We start from the raw sequence: 22,257 nt of genomic DNA, 5'->3' as shown, positions 1-22,257 counted from the left end.
TATATGACTCCAACCTGTTCCTACACATCCACTCGTTCACAGTAGACCTACTTCCTTCTCTAAGGGCTCTTCTTTTCCCTCCCATCTCTTCCAAGTTTTCAGTTCTTTGCTTTCTTCAGTCATATTTCCCTTCCCTCAAAACTTCAACTTGAGCCATCCATTCCCAAAGTCCTCTCCCCCTCTCCATTTTTCCCTGCCAACCCCAGGCCATGCTAAGGCCTTTTCTGGGAAAAGGCAATGAGTGGTAGCTAGAAGTTTTAGAAGATCTGTCCCAAATGATCCCATCGCAGAAGAAATCTAGGAAGGGCAGGAAGCAACCAATCAAGCTCACAAAAAGGAAGGGCAGAGAAAGCAGATCAGGTTTCCACGGGGTAAGAGCAGAAGTACCGCCTAGCCAGAGCAGAAGGGGACAAACACAAAAAAGCCAGTACACCAAATATAACTTCACCAGCACAATCATCGCAAGTAACAGCAAATCATTCAGTTAAGAACATCAGTGGTAACAGCAAGCCAAAAGCAAATGGATTACTCATCAGAGGGAGAAAGCTATTGACTTTTTACAAGGGCATGCAGCGATAGGACAAGGGGTAATGACTTTAAACTGAAAGAGGGTAGATTTAGGCTAGATGTTAGGAAGAACAGCTTGCCCAGAGAAGCTGTGGGTGCCCCATCCCTGGAAGTGCTCAAGGCCAGGCTGGATGGGGCTCTGGGCAACCTGGTCTAGTGGAAGGTGTCCCTGCCCATGGCCGGGGGGTTGGAACTAGGTGATCTTTAAGGCCCCTTCCAACCCAAACCATTGCATGTCTACAATGCCAAGGAGGCTCAGAGTGCCTCAGGCCTTTTTTGCACCAGTCTTGGCTAAACGAGGTCACTTGCGATCAGGTGATTGACATAATACATATTAATGACAAGGGAATAAGGTTTCAGCCCAGACTGGGACAGAACCAGTTGCGAGAGTACTTTGATAACTTGGAGCTGTTCGAACCAGCAAACTGGCTGGACTTCACATCAGGGTAGTGAAGGAAGTGGCTCAGACAGCACGGGAAACAAAAGTGTCTGTCCCTGAGAGCTCAGGGAAGCTAGCCAAGGGCCCTGCTAATAGAAAAAGGCAAAACTGGTGCCTATCTTTAAAAAGGGCATTTATAAATAAATAAATAAATAGATAGATAGATAGATAGACCAGCCAAACCTTTTTTTTTTTCCCTAGAAAGCACCTAGCACAAATAGGCACATTATTTGTAAAGGGGTAGAAGGAAACTATGAGATAAGCTACTATTAGCCCGGCCTTGTCAACAAGAAATTGGGACAAGCCAGCAAAATTTGGTGATAGAAGAGCAGACCTTGTTATGGAAGAAAGAGCAAGGGCCTCAGTCATCTGGGCCTTGTTAGGCTCTGCACGTTTGTTAATAAATGAGAGAGTTCAGCTTGTGTGAAAAATGTGGGCAGTGGGTACAAAACTGTGGAAAGAGCAGCTGGCAGTGGTTTACTGGCCAATGGGTGGATTATAGGTGCAATTTCAAAGGGATCTGTCCTGGGATGTTTTGTTAGCGGCCTTCAGAGAGGGCATTCATCGGGGAGCAACTGCAAGCAAGTACATTGGAGAATAACATAAGAATTGAAAATCCTCTTAAGAAATTGCTTGGAAAGCACAAAACATAACTGAAAAACAAGGAACAGGAGTTGGTTTTGCAGGCAGGGTTAACACATTGCACGCACAGAGGCTGGGGCACTGCTCAGAGTGCACCACAGGCAGCAGCTGAGGGGGAACCAGAGGACAGCTGGGGGCAATCGCTGACGGCACCGGGAGAGGTGGACAGATCACAGCTGGTTGTCATAAAGAAAGCACGTTGCAGGGACATGGTAACAGCCATCAGATGCGAAAGGGCGCTACAACACAGGAAGAGTAAGAGAAGACTTCCCTGGGCAGGGAGCACCAGGTTCTTCTTTCAGCAAGGAATATTCAGATCAGGGGATGATTGATATTCATATATATATAAACACATATTTCAGCAAGTAATAGTCAGATGCTGAGGAGGCTGTAGGGCTGCTTGGGTGCTGCCAATCCCTGAGAGCAGGGCTAAGGGAAGCCCTACAAAAGGGATCCAGAGCCACCAGTACATGGGAAAACTTTTTGGTGTCCTACATAAGAAAAGGAGCTAAAGGGAGAAAGGTCTAAGGAGTTAATGGTGTACAATAACTCGCTGGCAGGGACTGGATCAAGTAAATGAAAATCCACCAACAACTTGCTCTTCCATTTATATTCGGTAATGACGCCAGTCCTCTTCTAATGCACACAAGTGTTTTCTGCTCACTAGCCATGTTCATGTCTACAAGCGCCTATTGATCTGTTGTCTCTCTTCCCCTTCTTCCAAAGGAAAAAATAACCGCACAGTTCAGTAATGCATGGGCTGTGCTACACGATGAAAATAATCCGAGGCGCTTACACGCTGAAGTAAATTTAGCTTAACATAAAAATAACCGTCACAAATTTGAAATGTCTGTTTTACAATTAATGTCAGGCGTAAATTTTTTTTCCTAGTGTGCGCCAATTCGGCAGGCCAGCCAAGGCGATGCAGGCACACCTTCCCGCACCGCTCCGGGTCTCGCAAATGTCCCCTTCGACTTTCACTCCTTCCCTGCGGGCTGCCCCCGCTCCCGCCACCCGGGCGCTCCCGCGGCTCGGCTGCGTTATTCACGGCGCACTGCGTGAATAATTGATATGGAAATCGCAGCGCGCTGCGGGGGGGCGCGCCCCGGCCCCGGCCCTCGCCCTGCCCTCCCCCGGCCCTGGCCCGCCGGAGCGGTGCGCGGCCGCGGGGCGGCGCGGAGCCCGCACGGGGCCGCCCCGCGCCCTCCCCGCCCCGCGGCGCCGTCCCGCCCCCGGCGGCGGCGGGTCCCTGCAGGGGGCCGGGCCGGGCCGGCGGCGCGGCGGGAGCAGGTGCGGGGCCGCCCGGCACGGCGGGGGCGGAGCGGGGGGCGGCGGCGGGGCCGGGCCGGCAGGTGGGGGCTGCCGGGAGCTGGAGGGCGCGGGCCGGGCGGGCTGCCCGCCTCGGAAGGTGCGGCCAGCGGGCTGCGGCGGGAGGCGCACGGCGGCGGCGGTCCCCGCAGCCCGGGCCGCGGAGGGGCCGGCGGGGCCCCGTGCTGCAGAGCCAGATGTGCGGGACGGGGGGCTGCGAGGGGCCGGCGGGGGGGTGCTGGGGGCTGCCGCCGCCGCTGCTGCCGCGGCCGGGGGGGGACCCTTAGCTGTGCGGGAAGCGGGGAAGCCGCGTCGGGAGCTGTTATTTTCCTCTCCTCCTTCCTTTGCCTTCCCTCTCCTCCCTCCCTCCTCCTCCTCCTCCTCACCAAAACCGGGAGAGGAGGCGTGTTCGTACAGCCTTGCTGCACCGGTTTTGCTTGGTTTGTTGTTGCAGGGTTTGGTTCGCAGGGTGTTTTGTGTTCGGTTGGTTTGGGGTTTTGGTTTGTTTTTTCTTTTTCTTTTTTTCTTTCCTCCCTTTTCTTCCCCCGCTTTGGCCCATTGCATGCTCGGATCCGGCTGGATCCTTCCTTTTATTTTCGGCGGTGCCTCTCGGAGGGGGGAAGGGAGAGCTGGGATGAGTGCAGCTTGACGCACAGGCGAGGGGAGGGGGGGCACCGCCGGCAGCTGCAGCGGTTCGTGGCCGCAGGGTGCGGGTGAGAAGGGGAGCGAGCGAGGGGCTCGCCCGGTGCCCCCCCCTTTCTTCGCCCCTCTCCTTCCTCCCCTCCTTTCCTCCCTCCCTCCCCCATCCGTATCCTGCCGGCGCCGGCTGGGAGCGTGTGTGCGATAGATTACGTTGCAAGGTGTGTGTGCGCGGAGGAGCGGGAGGGAAGGACTCGCGAAGGAGCCGGGGCTGCCCCAGCCCCCCCCTATGTGAGCCCCCCCGGGCGGCTGGATGGCGATAGACCGGCGCCGCGAGGCGGGCGGCGGGGGCCGGCCGCTGCCGGAGGAGAACGGCTCGGTGCCGGGGGCCGTGGGGGGGGGCGCCGCCGCCGCCCCCCCGGGGCCGCCCCCCGCCAGCGCCGCCGGGGCCGAGATCCAGGCGGTGCCGGTGCTGCCACCGCCGCCCGCCGCCGCCTGCAGCCCGCTGCTCCTCGACTACGACGGCTCGGTGCTGCCCTTCCTCGGGGGGCTGGGCGGCGGGTACCAGCGGACCCTGGTGCTGCTCACCTGGGTGCCGGCCCTCTTCATCGGCTTCAGCAAGTTCTCGGACTCCTTCCTCCTGGACCAGCCCGACTTCTGGTGCCGGGAGGCGGACGGGCAGGGCAACTGGAGCGGGTCGCTGGCGCCTGGCCACGCCAACCGCAGCGGCAACGGCAGCATCTTCCCCCCGCCCGGGCTGCCCACCCCCGCGGGGGGCAACGCCAGCGAGTGCGACTGCCACGAGTGGCACTACCGCATCCGAGCCGGCCTCGTCCAAAACGTCGTGAGCAAGGTGAGACAGGCGGCTTCCCTCAGCCCCGCTCCCCGTCCAGCCCTCGCGGACCCCCCCGGCCCTCCCCCGGCACCCCTTGGCACCCCCTGTGTAGTGTGTGTCCCCAGGGCGAGGGGCACAGCTGGAGGCGATGCGGATCTGCCTGTCCATCAGGCACCCCGCGGGTCACCCTCCCGCCAGGAGCGAGTCCTGCATCCCCGTAATCCTTTCCCTCCCTGGGCGTCCGGCCGGTGGGTTTGTACCTGGGTGCTGGCTGCGGCACTGAGCTGCAAAGTTAGATCCTGGAATAGAGTTCCCGGTGGCTCTTGGGGATCCCAGCGGTGTCAGCTGGCCTGCCGTCTCGGGACGTGGGCATCTGCGGAAGAGATGCTGCGGGCCAGTATCGCCACTGCGAGGGGAAAGGCTTGTGGAGAAGGCTGTGGTTGTGATATCGCTCATCTTTGTGCAAGCGTACCAAACCAGCCGCACAAACCAAAAACCAGGTTGACTTTTGGGGATGCTGATGAGGTGGTCACTGTTGGGAGGAAAATGAGACAAAGTTCTGCCAAATCCTTCTCGTTTTGTACTTATTCCCTTGATAACTGTTTTGGTAGAGCAATAAAAGAAGAAATGTCTCACACAAGTTGTTGTCCTCCAGAGGCAGAAAGTGCATACTGCTGTTTTGTGTTTCCTAATGTAATGGCTAAGGTGGAAAATTTCTAGTGAGGAGGAATGCGCCGCTTTCTGCTCTTACTTTATATTTGCTGAGTAGTGCATGCAAAAACACGCCTGCCTTTTCACCTGAAAGCTTTTGCATGTTTATGGTACCGGCCCTGCGAAAGCCCTGCCAGCTGTGGATGGGCCTCGTTGGTATTGACAAGCAACTGGAGCTCTTGGAAATGTAAAATGCAACTGTTATACCAGGAAAGTAGTTCCCTTAATCTCAAGACCCCCTCCCTGAGATCAGCAAAAATTACTTCCTGCCTGAGAGCAGTGTTTTAGATTAACTGTGTTTATCTAGCTGGGAGAAAGAATTGCAGCAATAATCAGATGACCAGTGCAGTTGTGCTTTGGTCAGCCAGCATGTGTTCATATTTAATCATTGAAAAATCATTTCAGTTTCTCTTGTGTGCCTTGAAAGCATGTGCAGCAGGGAAAAAGCAGGTAATGCAAATCCCTCAAAACCTTGAACCCAGAATGTTTTAAAAAAAAAATCCAGCTACACGCCTTTCATGAGAAAAATACAGGCACATGGTGGACTTGAATGGTTGGTGATGTAGCAGTGAATAATGAAATTTGACATTTGAGAGGCATATTTTCTTCTGTTTATAACTAGGACTGAGCTATTCATGTGTTTTAGGGTTTAATGCTGATGCTTAAGCGCAAAAAATGATCTTGAAATATTTCTTTTTAGTGACACTGTAAAAGAATTTTTTTTTTAATGTTTGAATCTTTTGAAGGTCGTCATCAAGTTGGCCACAAAAGGTCGAGGGAGAGTTAGTTTGCTATCTTGCATGCTTCTTTAAAAACAATAAAAAAAAGCGTTCTTTGGAAGAACTTGTGGTAAAGGGCAGATCAATTTTAAGGGATAAATAAACATCTGTGGTCCCTGCTGTCTTGTTTTCTATTAGAAAGAAAAATAGCCGTCTTTTGAGACTACGGGTTTTTCCAGTGTAGAGTTTTTATTTTTTTGTATGCTTACTTCAAAAAACTTGGCAGCTTTTTTGCTTTGATTTGTAATCCTGCTAAATTATAATTAGGCTGTTTTCTCAGGGTCAGGATTCCTGCTTCGTTTGTGCTTTGGGTTTGTTTTGGGGGTTTTCTGGGTGGGTGTGTTGTCTGTTTTTATCCTAATGAAGAAAGAGGAAAACCCCAGGCAGAATATCAGTGTAGCTTAATTTGGACTTCCTTTCTTATAAACCCCCAGGAGCTCTGATACTGTGGGAGCAATTCTCGTAACTGCTGACTTCTCTTACATGCATCTTGCTGTCCTTTGTGAGAAGGAGCAGCCCTGGATAAATTCAGAAGACTGGATGTTCAGATCTCCCTTAAGTCCCCTCAAAAATACATCTGTTTCTGTAATGTATTATGCAATGTTCTCATCTTTCTAAATAGAGATTTATTAAATCTTAGTCTAAAATACGGTCATCTGTATAGTAGCCAGGGTTATATTGAAATATTGTAAAGAGAGCCAAAAGTATATTAATAAAAAATGCACTTCTGTTTTGCCAGTAAATCCCCTTGTTCTTATCTTCAGCAGTCCAAGATAATCACTGCTGGGTGCTCCATTGTTGCATCGTCTTCAGAAACAATGAAACAATTGTGGTTATTTAGCACAAAGCATATTTCCCGTTCTGCATTTTGTTCATATATGTGCGTGTGAGATGTCACTGTCCCCTGTTCCTTGGGAGCAGATAGCTGTCCTTAAACTGTGTGAAGTTTCACTGTCTCCATATCCACTCTCCTACAGGTACCCTTCAGCAGCTGGTGCTTCTCTGTCCAGGCTTTCTCAGCTCTCCCTTCCCTGATGCCCTTTTTCTTCTAGCCTGTGTCATGCTTGGGATTGATGTAGTGGAGGTTTTGCTGTTTCCAGCTGTGCTTTGCTTAGCCCCGCTTCTCCTTGAGTCTTCGCTGGAGCCAAGGGTGGCATTGCACCTTCCTTGAAGAGTGGCATTGCCACGCTTGGTGCTGCCACTGTCCTGACCTCCTTGACTGAGTCACTGGGAACGGTACTTTTTATAGTGCTGCCAGTCATTAGAACTGGAAATGGTAATAAAGGGCGTACTGCTTATTATTTAACGCTGTTGAAATACATATAGCGAAGAGGTCAGATGCATAATTTAACCACAGGGATTCCAGTGGCCATATTAAATCACCCATCTGAGCTAATGCCCTGACTTGGTACATAAATCTTGGACTTTAGCTTGGTTTGTACATAAATATTTTCCTTTAGGACAATTCGCTTGTAAGGCTTTTTTCACTGCTAAATGCTTATTTGAGGATTTTCACCTGTTTTTTATCACAACATCGCCATTACCACACTGCTATAAACAGAGCACATGTGTATTGTTTGAGATATGTACCCTGAGCTAGCCTTTAGGCAAAAGGCTAGTAAAAAAACCCAGAATTGTCTTTTAAATGGCCTATGTATCTTGCCACAGTCCAAAGGAAGGATGCTGAGAAATACTCTTCTTTTTTGCCGTGGGAAAACCTACGGTCTTATTTTACCCATTTGCAAAGTGATACTTCAAGTAAATTATTGTCATTATGTTGGTTGTTGCATTAATGCTAACTAAACATAACATAGCGTTGAAGCCTGGCAGGAGGTTGGAGTGTGTACTCAGCAGGGACCTTTCTAACTCACTCAACTCCTTTAGTGCCTGGAGCTTCTGATCATCTGCAAAGCCAGCTGTAATCTTGGGGCAAAGTTTTCACAGAGGCTTTTAGTTACAGGACTGATGGCTGTTGGTTTTTTCCCTCAGTTACTAGGATGACCTGTCTGCTGTGTTCAATCACATCATGCCATTATGCGGTGGGGTGGTTTGTAGTTCTAAATGCTAATTTGTGTAATGGACACCAAAAGCTGACAATGGGCAAGGACTGAGGCTTGATTAAATTGCAGCGGTTGATGGCACAGCATCCCTCAGTGTGCACCCACAGCATTCCAGATCATTCCACCTCTTGGGGGTGGCATAGAGGGAAGTGGTTAGTTGAGGGCTGTGTTTTAATCACTCAGAGCAATTCTGTAATAATATTTCATGTCTAGTCACAAGGGAATTCCTCTTGTGGCTGCCCTTCTGCTCCAGATGCCTTGTTTTGCTGCAATGCTGTTCTCTTGGCTCTCAACTTCCCGCTTGATTTAGGTTGAGTCATCTTCTTTCCCAAGTAACGTGCCATCATTTTACCTATTTGCCACTGATTAGATCATTCTTCTGCCAGTTTGGCTGAGCCTCTAGCAAACTGTCCCCTCTGAAAAAGTGGAGCTTAATTCGGGAGAGCCAAATGGTCCAGGGGCAGCGCTGCCATGCAGTGCTGTCTTGGTGTGAAGTTGGATCTGTTTGGGCTGTGATGTGATGCTCTTTGCTTCTGTGCCCTACCAGCCTTTCTTTCCCTTGCTTTTCTGGCAGTTCTGGCACTTCCCTGGACATGCCTGAGCTGATTCGGCTTGCTAACCTGGTAGAAAACTCACTCTTTAAACACATTATTATTATTATTGTTGTTGTTGTTATTATGATTACTATTATTGTTGTTATTAACATCATCTCTTTTCTGGGTTTTTCTGCTGGGTTAATGAAGTGAATTGGCTCTGTGCAATGACATGTGCTGTAGACCGTGGTGATGTCTCATGGGATTATTGCAGGTATCTGCAAGTAGCCAGAAATGGTACAACAAAAAAATCTCTGTGTGGTAATAGTGATGATAAATGTATAAGTTTGGCACTGCTTGTGGGGTGATGTTTCTTGGGGTAGGGGATAGGTGTGCAATTCGAGTAAACTTTCAGAGTCTAGTTCCTAATTAATTTGAAGGGATCACTCTAATGAGGTCCTTCCCAAAGTAAGAGCTGTTCTACCCTTACTGCCTCCCATTTGTGCCTGGAATCTCACCTGTTTCTGCATATCCTCCAGCTGGCTGGTCTCTGCAAAGAGACTTCAGAAATGCTGATGCTTCTTTCTCTTCCCCCTGCCCCCCCTGCAACTGCCAGGATTTGTCCTGTCAGTGTTGGTTCCTGGCTGACTGGCTTCTACCTAGTCCCGAATCAATGAAGTCCTTGAGTTACGGTACCCAGCGCAGTGGTTGGGTCAGATGCAGCAAGATCAAAACCAGTGTGTCACCCACACCTTTGATTCCCTTCTGCAGATTGAAAGAGGTGTAGAGACCTGCAAGGCAGACACTTGCAAAGGGTGGAAAGACTTCTAAATTTCTTTTAGGCAAGGCTTTGAAATTACTGTCTGCTTCGAATGGGTGCTGGAGGTCAACGAGTCCCTGTGATCAGAGGTATCCAGAAATCTGGGCAGACCAGAGCAAATGTCTACTACAATTTTTTTATGGCTTCATCATCTATGGAAGAGATCCCAAACTTTTCTTTTTTTTTTCCCCTCCTTTCCTCTGTGAGTTAGCTGATGAGGAGTTCCTGGCCTGAGCACTTGCAGGCTTGAGAAACCTCTTTGTTAAAGAGGGAGCAAGGAGAGCTGACAGCCCGTCCCGCTGCAGCTGCCGTGTGGCTGCCCGTACACACACCGCACACGGTGATGGAGGCTCCCAGTTATCAGGGTGCTGGTGAACAACACCCTAAAACAACAGGGCAAGTTTCCAGCCAAGTTGTGTGAAGGAAGGGGATGTTTTGGGAACAGGACCTGCCTGCAATTTCTCAGTGGTGAGAAACTGTCCTCTGCCTGCCCACAAACAGCAAATTGCCTGATGTTTGAGAGAACCAAATGTGATATCGCCACGCACAAATACTTGTTTAGTGAGCCTGGGTACTGTTTTTATTTATCTGAGGCTGGTGTTATGTATGGGCCAAAAAAGTTTGAAGCAGTTGGTCTAGAAAACAGACTGGGTTAAGACCGATACTGACGTCAGAACTCAAGTAGTCTCAGGTTCCCTATCTGGTATGGATTATTTTTTTTCACTAGAGGCATGTACATAGAGTTAATGTTTATTAGCACCCTTAAGATAAAGCGTCTCACATACAGGAATCTGATTTCAGCCTACCACAAACAATTTCTAGTATTGTTAGAACTAACAGTGATCCTCCAGGAAGGTAATTTTGTATTGAAATATCTTAAAAGTCATTCTCAGCTTTCCAAGACTTGCTATTGAGTCTTTCATATTCCTCATTTTCTGTATGTATGTCAAACAACTGCTTTTTTTTTTTCCTGGATGGATGTGATGTTTGAAATGGTTGGGGTTCTATTTGTTTGTGTTTCCACTCCCTAACACACATTGTATCTCCGTCATTAAGTTTAAATATACAGACCCTGCCCATGCTGTGGCAGAAGTTGCAGGCTACGGTGTATGTTTACCAGCTGCTAATGCGGTCTAAAACTGAATTTCTGAAGTGCACCAACAGTTTTACCTCTTCTTACTCTGGCTACAAGAGTGCCATTACAAAAACATGACCTCATGTTTTTCTCAAAGCGTTTGTCACAGAGGAAGGCATCTAATTTGGAGTCAGTTCTGATGGTAACGTTAAGATGAGGATTACAGGCAGCCAAACATGAAGGTGTTCGGGTTTTTTTAAATGAAATAATATCTGGAATGGCATGGGACTTTACGGTTTTCCTTAACTTATAAACTTTTGGCCATACTAATGGTGCAAAGTCTTAAATTAAGGTTTTCCAAATAAATTCTAGAGAGCTGCTAAATTGAGAAAGTGCTGAAAGGGTGTCAGAGCTGTTGTGTACCTTGTCTTTTTTTTTCCCACGTCAGTCTGTTTCCCCCTCCTCAGTCTGTTTGTTTCCCCTCCGTGCTACCTGGCATCCCTGCTTGGGACAGTTGCTCCCTCCCCTTTCCTACTCTCTCCTCCTCCTCTTCTGCAGCACAGCCTGGCTGGCGTTGGGTTACCCGCCAGTAACTGCGGAATTAATTAGGCTGAGGTCTGGGTGTAGAGGAAGGGAGTGGGGTTTGCTGTAGACGATGCGTAGAAAATCAGGGAATGCTGTCACAGGAGGATGCTGCAGCTTTGCAGCAGTGCAGTGTTCAGGTGTTGCACTGAATCCTCTCAGAGCAGCTTCTCTTGGGCTCTGCTCACCTCAACTCTGAAATGTGTGCTTAGCTCCTGTAATGCAATTTAGGTTTTTGTTTTTTTCCTAGCTGACTTTTGAACAGCAGATGACCTTGTGTGCCCTCTGAATTCTCTTTTAAAGCCAAGTGGGAAGGAAGGAACCTAAAGGAAAGAGAAGAGTTTAAGACCCTTCTGGAACATGTCATCAGGATGTGTTGTGGAGGCATCCAGGCAAGACCAATGTCAGTGTCTGGTAACTGCTCAGCGCCATACTGGAGTTGTGCTGGCCCATTCCCAGTGTAGGTGCTGCGGAGCCTGCCGTGCCACCAGCCTGTAAAACCTGGCAGACAGCGATGATTCATGTAGGCATGGAGTAGCTCCCGCTGATCCCAGCCACATCATACCTGCTGGGAATGTGCAAGTAGGTCTGCTCCTGTTCCCTGCAGTGGGAGAGGGCAAAATTGCAAAACTGCTGAGGGGTGAAGGGGTGCCTGGGGCTCCTTCCTGTAAGAGAAGGCTTTTTTTTTTTTTAACACATCTCTTCCCCAGGAGGAAAATTCAATGTGTAGTACAAAAGTTTTTTTATTTTGTCTTTCAATTTGGCACAAGTGCCGGTTGTTCTACAGAAACACAAGAACATATGATTAAATGGGCAAATATATCCTGATACTTGTTTCTGGGACACCCATCTCGATCCCCAAGTAGCAAAGCCAGCAGAATCAGGAATGCTACATGTTAGATGTGGGGAAGTGGTGTTTGCCTTGTCCCGCAGCATGTGATTTATTGTTATTCCTGTGCTCTGTTTTCAGAGCAGGGTGGTCTTATTTCCTGGAAAAGGTTTTTTGGCTCCAGACAGTTGTGGGAGAGTTCATTTTGGCTCAAGGACTGTCTCCCTGTTTCTCTCCAGCACTCTGGAGCTGCCTGGTCTCTTCCTGGCCTCCAGACCAAAGTTCATGAATGTGTAGACAGTGTCGCAATGTCCACCCTACAAATATTATTAAGGATAGGGAATGTAAATTAAACTATAAGACCGTTTCCACTGTTCTGTCTCCCAGGGCCATGTAAAACATTGTCTGCTAGAACAATACAAGCTTGACAGACCTGTTGACCTGTTTTATATTTGATTTGTAAAACAAGTGGAATATTTTTCTCTTTTCTTCCTTCCCCTTTATATTTATTTAAGTCTGAATTAATACTAGACCCTCTTTTTTTTTTTTCTTTTTTTTTTTTTTTTTTCCCTCTCCTCCTTCCCTGAGTTATAATAGCTGTAGTCTTCAAATGATGAGAGGGCAGGGTCATGGCAGCAATAATTGCATGTCAAAATTAAGGTGTCTGATCTTTTTATCTATGGTGACTTTGAGCAAGTATTTCTCGTGAAGAATGGCTTTGTCCTCTTGTCTCCTCCTTCCCCCTTCTCCATTTCAGAGTTTTATGTCATGCTTGACATTTTCAATTTCCACACACCCCCTACCCTCTGATTTTTAAAAAGGCCCAATAAGGCAGTAAATTAGGTTTTGCCATGTCGGCCCGCTCAAGGCTGTGCACGTGCAGTATGTTTTACACACGTGTGGCTTTGGCAGCCTTAAAAATACCAGTCCTCAAAGTGTTAACTTGTTTTCCATGATCAGATGATAGCAAATGTTAATATTTAACTAAAATGTTAGGGCTTTTTTACGTATGCCTTCTATTTACAGTGCTTAGACCTCTTCTAAATACAAAGCTGATAACTAGTTTAACTTCTTATTTAGTTTGGTTGTGAGGTCAGTCCCAGCACCACATACTTCCTTAACAATAAGGATTGCTGTCAGCTGGAAACTGAAGGCTGGCACTAAAAACATTTTTCTGTGTTTCAGTCCTAGTGATGGGTGTTGTTACTTCTGGTCTTTTCGTGCAGCCGGAAGGAGGCAAACAGCTATGGGACTTAGAGCAAAGAACAGGTTTAAAATTAAAGTCAGTTTTGTGACATTGGCTCCTAATGATGTCAGAATATGTGTAGAAAGGATACTTAATTGCAGCAAAGAGATATAAAAGAGAGATGATCCTGATCCTGCTCTTTGGAAAATTATTAATATAGTGTTCATGAAAGCTGCAAGGAAGTTTTTGTATCTCCCAACTCTTTGATATTAAATGACATTACGGAGCTGAAAAAGCGAAGCAGATCTCATCAGATGAGAAACAAGTTAGTTGACTAATCTGGGGAGGGTGAAGGCTGGAGAAGATCAAAATGTCTCAGAATGAAGGGAACTCCTGCTACTGAAAATAAAAGAAATAATGATGAAGTGGGTGGTATATGGATGCTACTAAAATTGATTTAATCATGTTGAGTATTCAGAAGACTGTCATATGATTAACAAATCATATTTTAATTGTTACCATATTAGTGATGATTATTTACTTAGCAAACTTCCTTCTTCCCTGTCCCAGTGGGGAAAAGTAACAGATCTGTGATGAGAACAGGGTTGGGAACAGAAGATCTAATTGCTCCTGATTAAAACATGAAGTTAAAGGGTAGATGAAACTTTTTCCAGTTTTGTAGTGTTTTAGGTAGCATCTCATTATCTTGGGACTCTGCTGATGTGCTTGGTGGTTAGCTTGGAGGGTCTTTTTTGCTTATGGCATAGACTAAGGAATAATGTAGTGCCAAGTGTTCAATTTAGAGTCTTTTCCAAGTTTGTTTCCTCACTCTGAAACAAAGTTGATTTGTGTCCTTTTGCATATTTGAAGTTTTGGGCTTGTTTTGCAATTGCAGTGTTGCTTGAGCCATCTCACCACACTGGGGAGATCTCTTACAGGTGAACCAGGACTGAAAGGTGTTAGATATGACACAGGGCACGCAGATGTGCGCGGTGCAGCTTGGCTGGCAGTCTGGAGCTGCTTCCGTGGATGCAGACAGGAGATGCCCAGTTACGCACCCTTCTGTCAGCATCACCTTTCTGCTGCCGGGGGTGGGAACGGGGCGTGCACATACCGGGTGTGAGCAGGACAGCGTCGCCCTGCGGGGTGTAGTGGGGACCAACTAGTTTCTGGAATGAATTAATATAGAAGGCAGCGTATCTCTGCCTCTTGTTTGCAAGCAGCTTGACACAACCTGTGCCTTAGGTGTCCCACCTTCGTGACAGAACTGGAGTTTGCAAACCAGGAGGAAGTGCCATTTTATGTGTCAGTGTTCACACAGTGATGTGTGGCACCAAGTGCTTTGTTTTTAAAGGCTTAAATACCAGTCTTAAAGAATATTCACTTCAAAAATTAATGTGGAAATTTCACAGCAAAGTCATGCATATCAGAAAACGCAGGTTTGAAGGAATTATTTCAGCAGCTTGAACCACGTTAAACTTCACAAACCATTAGTTTCTGGTTCAGAAACCAGGGAAATTTGTGAAGTCCACAGCTGTGCAGTCCTGTACTCTTTTGTGAGGATGGAAACTGTTTTCATAGGTATATGAAACTGCTTTCATATGATGCTGCACAATCTAATTATATCTTTCTTGGAAGACTGCTAAGCATGTGTCCTCTGGCTCACACACCCTCTCCCCTCTCTCTCTCCCCTCCCCTCCTTAGGTCCCCAAAACCTTTGGCTTTGTGGTACTAGTCAAAAGTAGTTTCTTTGCTTGATTTTTTCCAAATGGTACGTTGCCCAGGCCGTCAGTCATGGCTGTAGTTAAAGCAACCTGACCATTTCTATGTAGGTCACCTTGTGTTCACTGTTCACAAGTGATTTTTTTCCTGGGCTTCAGCTTTCCCTGCCAGGTGCCTGCCATGGTTAGCAATGGTTTACTGGTTTCTGAGAATGAAAGTGCTGTAAGAAAAATGAATTGGATAAGAAGCCAAACAGGACAATCCCTCGCTTCTATTGAGTTAGCAAGCTCCAGTGCATGGGAATAGGGACCTGAGTTTTCTTGGGAAGAGGAAGGAGGCAGATGTTGAGCAAAAGGTGATACTCTGGTACCAACAGTATCTCTTTTGCTACCTGAGTAAAAGTTCTTACAAACTCGGATGGTTATAAACATATCAAAATACCAGTGTGTACTTGCTCAGTAGAAATTTATTTTAGAAGGATTTATCTTAAGAGGCCCTAAGCACTCAGACACTGGTCAGAGGTTTGGGGTTTTTCGTTTGGTTGGGGTTTTTTCTTCTTTTTCAGCAAAAGCATCCACTTACAATAAAGCTGAAGAAAGTTAGATGTGCTCAGCACTTGGAGGTCTAGTGTCACGCAGAGGGGAAGTAGCTTAAAAGTCAGGTGTTGGCTGTGGTGTGAGTTGAGGCATTCCAGTGCAGGTGATGTATGCCACTTACAGTGGCCGTTCAGAGAAAACAACAAAACCTTTCAATGGCTGGTTTGTTGTCTGTCTTGTGGATGTACTTGTTCGGGTTTTTTTTTAATGACTCTTCTGTTTTCCAGGTAAGTCCAGATGTGTCTGATAAAAAAGTAAGGAAAGATGTAGATGGGAGATGTTTGGTTCTGAATGTGGCTGGTCAAAGAAAGAGGAAATCATTCGTTTTTACACCTTCTTCTCAAGTCTTCCAGGATTATTTGGTTTTATATTTTTTACTCTTCTTAATGTCCCCATTTTGAAATGTGACCTTCTTGATGCACCCAGCTGGCTATACTGGTGGTCAAAAAAATGCCAGGTGTTTGTTTCTTGGCTTTATCAACATTTAAAATACAGAACAGGGAGTGCTTTGCCCAGCTGTGATCTCAAAGGAGAGGCATTCTTACTCTGAACCTTGAAGGTTAAATAGTTTAAATGCTCTGTTGTTGCCATGGCTGAGAGTGAGATAGAGACACCTGTGGCAATAAAACCATCCCAACTCCCAAGTGTTGTAGTTGTGCTGGCACATCCCTCTGGGAGATTCCTCCTGCAGCCTCTTTAGTGAGGTTTAACTGCACAGTTATTTTCTGTAGAGTTGAGCGTCATACCACTTTCTGGAACTTGTACACATTCTTTAAAGTTAAAAATGCAGCCAGTGTCATCTTTGGCTGGGGGTTGAGAAAGGGAGCAATATTGTCCTGTAGCAGCCTGGAAGGAAATTTTGCTACAGTGGTCTCCTGGGGCTGCAACTATGAGTACTACTTGGATAGTTTAGTACTAGGAAAAGGCATTAGTTAGTAGTAGATACATTATAGTAGAAATACTGATTTTTTAAATTTTTTTTTTCTTTTGTAGTTATTTGGGGTTTTTTTTTTTTTTTTAGTGCTTGGTCTGCTGACTTGGAGCTTTTCCTCCAGGAGCAAGTACCTGGAGACTGTCTTGCTTTGTCTTACATATGTTGTATAAAAAGCATAACTTTTTAAATTATTCTTCTTAAAAACATCTTTGTGGTTCGTATTTTTTTGGGGAAAACACTAAGAGAATCTGAAGGCATCATAAATTTAAACTTTTACTAGATTAGGTATTTATATAGAAGATGGATTCTAGTGCTGTGCAGGGAAAATTGACAAGGTTTGGTTATAAAAAGATGAAGCAGGAAGGAGAGGAACTAAGAAAGATGAGGTCTGACATACATGTCACCTCAGTGACAAATGATAGATTCTTATTTTCATGAACTGGTCTTAAAATTGCTATCTAATGTGCAGTGCAGCTTGTGGCTCTTCCCCAGGAGGTGTTTGGGGCTGCTGCGGTAAGCTGTGGTGTGTGATATGTAGAGGCTAGGGATCCCGGAGTGGGATCTTTTCTCCAGAGGTCCAAGAGGCCACGTGTGGTGTGTCGAGCACGTCATGTGCCTCAGGACAAGAGTCTGCAAGGGCCAGTGCAGCTGCCTGACTGGGGAAGGATTGAGGGTGCAGCTTCGTGCCTGGCTCAGGGCCTTCCAAGGCAGCAGCGTGAGCGACCCTCCGGTCTCCTCCTGCTCAAACCAATGCAGAGAGCAGTGGGAGCACGGCCATGGTCCACCCACAGACTGCTTGGGGAAGGGTTGGCTTGCTCTCAGCAGTGATCTGGGCATCAGTCACTGCAAATGGACTGCAAACCCGCAGTGTGGGGAGAAGGTGTGCATATCCAGCTCCCCTCTCGTGGGCTCTTTGTACCAGGCTCCAGGCGAGTGTTGGACCAGAGCGTCTCTCCTCCCATCTCTTTGCTCTTTTTAGGACAGAAGGGTCTGCCTTGCACTTTTCCATGCAGTTAGGGTGAAGGTAGAAGAACCCTAATCCTTGGTAGGCATCTTACTATGACCTTTTTGCAGTGAGTATTCAGTGTGCTTAGATGCCATAGACAGCATTATGGCCTCTGGAGGACAAGTGCTTGCAAGGCAGGACCTCTTCATTGAGACAGTGTGTCTTTGCAGTAGCAAACACGCAGCAGGCTTTACATTTGCAACTTTTATAACTTAACCTCAGTGCAAATACCAGCTCGCTGCATGAGCTCTTTCCAGATTTTCACTCCTCGTAAAGAAGTTACAGAATGGTCGCTTTTTTTGGGTGCGTTTACCTTTTGCCAGATGTCCTTTGAAGCACCTCATGTTTCAGAGAGTCCTCCGTGTTGATGGGAAGCGGAGTGACTCACAGCACAGGTGGTGACTCATTGGTATCAGTTAAACATTAGGATCCTGAAGGTGTGACTCCTTAAGCTTTGACAATGCTGTCACAACATGAAAAAAAACCGCTTGCAATATATTGCACATCCGCATAGGTGGCAAATTCTCTACATTGCTGTACTGCTATTAAAAAAAGAAGCTTTTCTTGTTTAAATGTTCCCTTTCCACCGGCAAACTTTATATACAGTTATTTTTGTTTCAGCACAATACAGTCCTATTTATTTAGTGAGTTAGTTATTGTTATATATGTTATAGCGTAACAATACAGTCCTATTTATTTAGTGAGAAAATCAGATCTTTGCATTAGGAGGAGATGGAGATGGAGGACAGAAAGACAGGCAAAACTCAGGGACACAAAGAGAAATCCCAGGAAGCACTGTAAATTTAGCAGCATCCTTCCCTCAGGCTGAGTGCTGTTAACTCCCAAGGGGGACACCAGGGGGTTCAGCCAGAGCAGTTACAGGATTTGATGGTCCCCCAGTGCATCCTACCTTTTGTAAGAGATGGGAGAGGATTACTGTCCAGCCTCCTCCCAGGGCAGACTTGCTTGGGGTGCCACTTGAACTGTCATCGGTGCTGCCCAGCCAGCGCTTTGTTCTGCAGGGACACGGAAACCTGTCACCCCTTTCCCTGTGGAGCAAACCCGAGTGTCGTGTTTGTGGGGTGAAACTACTGGCACTTACAGCCAGACCTGCTGAGGCTCCGGGCACAGCCATGCCGTGTGGGCATGTCCAATACACTCCGCACTGCCGAGCCCAGGTGTATGTATGGGGAAAGGCCATGCAGATGCTATATAATGTTTGCTGTTTATTTCTAGGTCTTCAAAGCTGAGGCTACAGACCCCTGCCTTTGGCTTTTCTCTGGGGAAGGGAAGGGGCAGCATAGGTCTCTGGAAAAATTCCTGCACTTTCAGCATGACAAAGCCTTGCTGGTTTGCTCTCTGCTGTGTTAGATGGGTGGGGACTATATGCTAGTTATTAAATATGTATTTTGTCCTATTAATGTCATCTTTAACTCAGGCTGCTTTTGACGGCAGCATCCATGTTTTTCTTTTGTGTCTTCTCCTTATTTTTCTGTCTCTTTGCCAGTCAAATGCCCTGGTGGCACCCACCACTGTCCTGCCGAATTTATTTGGGATAATGGCTTCACAGTGACCTCTCTGGTTTGTGACAGCTGCCAGAGGAGAAACCGGGGTGTGCTGGAGTTCTCAGTACTCAGCAAGTAATTTGGGGTTATGGCAGATTCTCTGGAAGTTTGTGCTAAAGCTACTGTTGAAATATTTCAGTATTTACCAGTTCTGAGGGGTTTTAAGAGCGAGAGGCTGGGGGAAGGGCAGGGGCTGCCGTTGTGTGTCAGCACCCATGAAGCTGCTGGTGGGCTTGGGGACCAGCTCTGATTTACCCCGGCCTGCAGAGCGAGTGCTGAACCCAGGGCAGGGAAGGGCCCAGTGCAGGGTTTGCAAGGAAATACGTGGTTTTATTTTCAGAGCAGCTGGGGACTTGGGTAATAGCCTTAACAAACAAACATATGGTGACTAGCAGATAAGTTATCAAAAGGAGTGGGTGCATTATAGGCACCACTGAAGGGCGTGCTGATAGACTGACTTTCCTTCTGCTTTTAAACTCTTACTCTGTGTGCCGGTGTGCAAAACCAGTTTGACATCTGTTGTCCTGGCCTGAAATTTCACAACTGCCCTTCGTGAGATTTGGGTTTTCCATCCATGAACTTTTACCTATGTGCAATCTGGCAGTGCACATTCTCTGCCCGGGCCTCGTGCAAGGGCTGGCTACCTTTTGACTAGCATTAGTAAGCTGTGAAAATGAAAAGGCACCAGACTATCTGCTTTTTCTTTTTGCAATTGGGTGAAATTACCATTCCTCTGACAACAGTAAAAGTAAAAATTAACAATTTGTAGAGATAGCCTTTAAAAAAGTGTTCGTGTATAAATATGACTAGAGAACAAATTGATTTTATTAAAACTAGAAATAAAGTATTTCACAGCTTTAAGCAGCGTATGCACCTTCTAGACTGTGAAAATAAACCTGGACCGTCTGAAAGCCTACCTTGGAGCTCATATATATCTCAGAAAACTGTGTTTTGTTTGCAGCTTGTCTGGGCATATATTCTTCTTTGCTAACTGGAGATTGGGTCTGTAATCGCAAATACTAGGAGTTGCATTTCCCCCACTTGCTAAACACTTCTGAAAACTCAGCATCTTTGGAGAGCAGTTCTCACTGCCTTGTTGAGCTGTTTGCTGCAAATAATTCATAGCTCTTTGGTGGAAAAATACTTGCTCGTATTACTTGCTTTTGGTTCCTTAGTGCCTTCAGCTGTAGGTTGGAGGATCACACATATATGTCCCAACTTCTACAAGTCAGTGCAGTGAGGAACTCAAAAATACATTTAACTAAAAAAAACCTGAGCCCGAAAGCTGGCTTATTTCTTTTGGCCACAAAAGTGCTATACTTCTTGGTGAGATGGTGTGTTGCAGGGAGGATGTCTCCTGCAAAGTTGAACCAGAGGGCTGAGTCAGGGCTAGCCTTGTTTGTGGAAGGGCTGTATGTTATGGAAATGCTTAAAAGTGCAGCGCACTTAACTGAGCTCTTTTGAGGGAAGCTTTCTCTTGAAGTTGCATCTGACTTTTGAAAATAAATTGCACACTTCTGCTCTACATTTTTGGCCATGAAACTTCAGTTACGGGTGTCAGGAGGGCTGCTGCTATTATATTACACACAACAGACATTTATTCCCCTAAGTTTCAATTGTGGAGTATCTGGCTCTCCAAAGTTGGCTGTACTTATTTTTCATGAAATGTGTATGGCTCCCATTACCATTAATATTTGAACACTTCACAAACCACAAGCAAACATGTCTTCCTACATTTATTCAAGGGTATAATAGTACTATCCACACTTTACACATAAGAGAGATTAAGTTACATGTCTGAGGGCAATGAGGGTGTTGGGCTAAAGCCAGGAGTGCAGCCTCGTTCATCTGAGACTCGGTTTAATGCCTCAGAGGAAAATGTCTTGGAGTTTAGGGAAGCCTCACTAGAAACCTTATTGTTCCCGTCTTTCCCATGGGAATGAGGCAATACCCTAACAGCAGCAGGGGTGTGCCTGAAATGGTCCATCTTCTCTTCCTTTGGGCAGAAAGGGTCATTTCGGTGTCAGGGATAGCATTAGAGCGGAGGTCCAGCCCCTGTCTGAACTCTGAGCTGTTACATGTCGCTGTGGGGGCTGCTGTCCCAAGGAGTCGTGTGGCTGCGCCGGGCTCTCCAGCTGTCCTGTCCGGCTCTGTGCCAGAACTTGTCCTGATGAGTCATGCCCATTAGTTAGTCTTCATCCTCTTCCAGCACCTGGGGAATAGGGATGCTTTTCTCAAAGTGAAAGTGTCTTGATGCTTTGTGGGAGCTAATGGCCATGAGGTGTCTCTGGCAAAGCAGCTACTTTTCCCCATGTTTCCAAATGGCCCTGAGGAGCTCACTTGGAGAATTTGCTCTTAGCTGGTGGGGTTTGCTGCTGGTGGGCTTCACGGGGCTCTGGCTGTAGGTGCCTGGGGCTGCTGCCATGAGATGCTTCAGCTACACCAGTACTGCCAGTGTGTGATGGAGATACGTTCCTTAGTCTAAACTGATGTGGCCTAGAGAGGAGGAGACAAGTGTTGGATGTTGTCACTTTATAATTAAGGGTTTGATAAAATTCGCTGAAGTAAATGAGGTTTTTAATTTGTTCCTCAGGGTCTGGGGGTTGGCTTGAAGGAGAAGGCTTTCCTCTGTCATTTCAATGCGCTCATGCTAGGACTGAAATTTGGAAGAAGCTGCACAACATGAGTATGTTGAAACATATCTGAGAAACAAATGTTTCAGTTTATCTCTTTCTTTTTTTTTGTTTTCCTTTCTTTTTTTCTTTCAGTGGGATCTTGTTTGTGATTCTGCCTGGAAAGTCCACATTGCTAAATTCTCTCTACTGGTAGGATTAATCTTCGGCCACTTAATAACAGGATGTATAGCTGACTGGTAAGTGAAAAATCTTTTAATGCAATGTAATTATAAATAAATAATAATATTAAATATTGTTTTGATTTTCTTCTACTTTATATTTATGAAGAACCTTTGCATAACGATTTTTCAGGCTCTAAAAGAAGCATGATGAATAAACAGTTTAAAACTGTGTTAATAGCTTGAACCTGAGTAGTTTATTTCAAGGTAAATAACATAAATAAGCTATTTGGTAATTGGCTTAGTTATTTCCCACTGACACAATTTATTACAGCTGTAACACTAGTACAGAATTAAGTATTTTCTAATTATATAAGTGAAGCCTTTAGGGTTTGTTGTTGGTTTTTTTTTTAACTGAGAGGTAGGGCCAAAAGAAATTGGAAGCGGCATTGATCTGACTGAATACGAGACTAACGTAATGTCAACCTTGTGCTTACACAGTATCTTTTGGTGGGTAGAAGGCTGGTTTTTGCAAACCTTTCCATTATTCTTTTTTTAAAGTTCTTGTTAAGCAAACATTTCAATGTAGTGTTAGGGAATTGCTGACTTACGTGTCATATTGGGGTATTAAATGT

The 22,257-nt window shown here is 46.4% G+C and overlaps 1 protein-coding gene across 5 annotated transcripts in view; it reads left to right on the top strand.

Moving 5' to 3' along the window:
* The first annotated feature begins 3,029 nt into the window (after window positions 1-3,029).
* SLC22A23 (solute carrier family 22 member 23) overlaps window positions 3,030-22,257 on the top strand; it is a 113,643-nt gene continuing 94,415 nt past the window's right edge. For 3 of the 5 annotated variants that reach the window (XR_005103478.1, XM_037382334.1, XM_037382333.1), the window contains exons 1-2: window positions 3,061-4,448; window positions 21,597-21,700. Coding sequence is in view for 4 of the 5 variants with exons in the window: in XM_037382334.1 (XP_037238231.1) it covers window positions 3,909-4,448; window positions 21,597-21,700 (644 nt within the window). In the remaining variant the exon portion in view is untranslated. Of the gene's footprint in view, window positions 4,449-21,596; window positions 21,701-22,257 lie in introns of all 5 variants that reach the window. The other 2 variants (XM_037382336.1, XM_037382335.1) reach the window with 2 other exon arrangements.

Source organism: Falco rusticolus, chromosome 3, assembly GCF_015220075.1.
Source record: "Falco rusticolus isolate bFalRus1 chromosome 3, bFalRus1.pri, whole genome shotgun sequence".
NCBI classification, from domain to species: Eukaryota; Metazoa; Chordata; class Aves; order Falconiformes; family Falconidae; genus Falco; species Falco rusticolus.
This window is presented reverse-complemented; position numbering and strand designations above follow the sequence as displayed.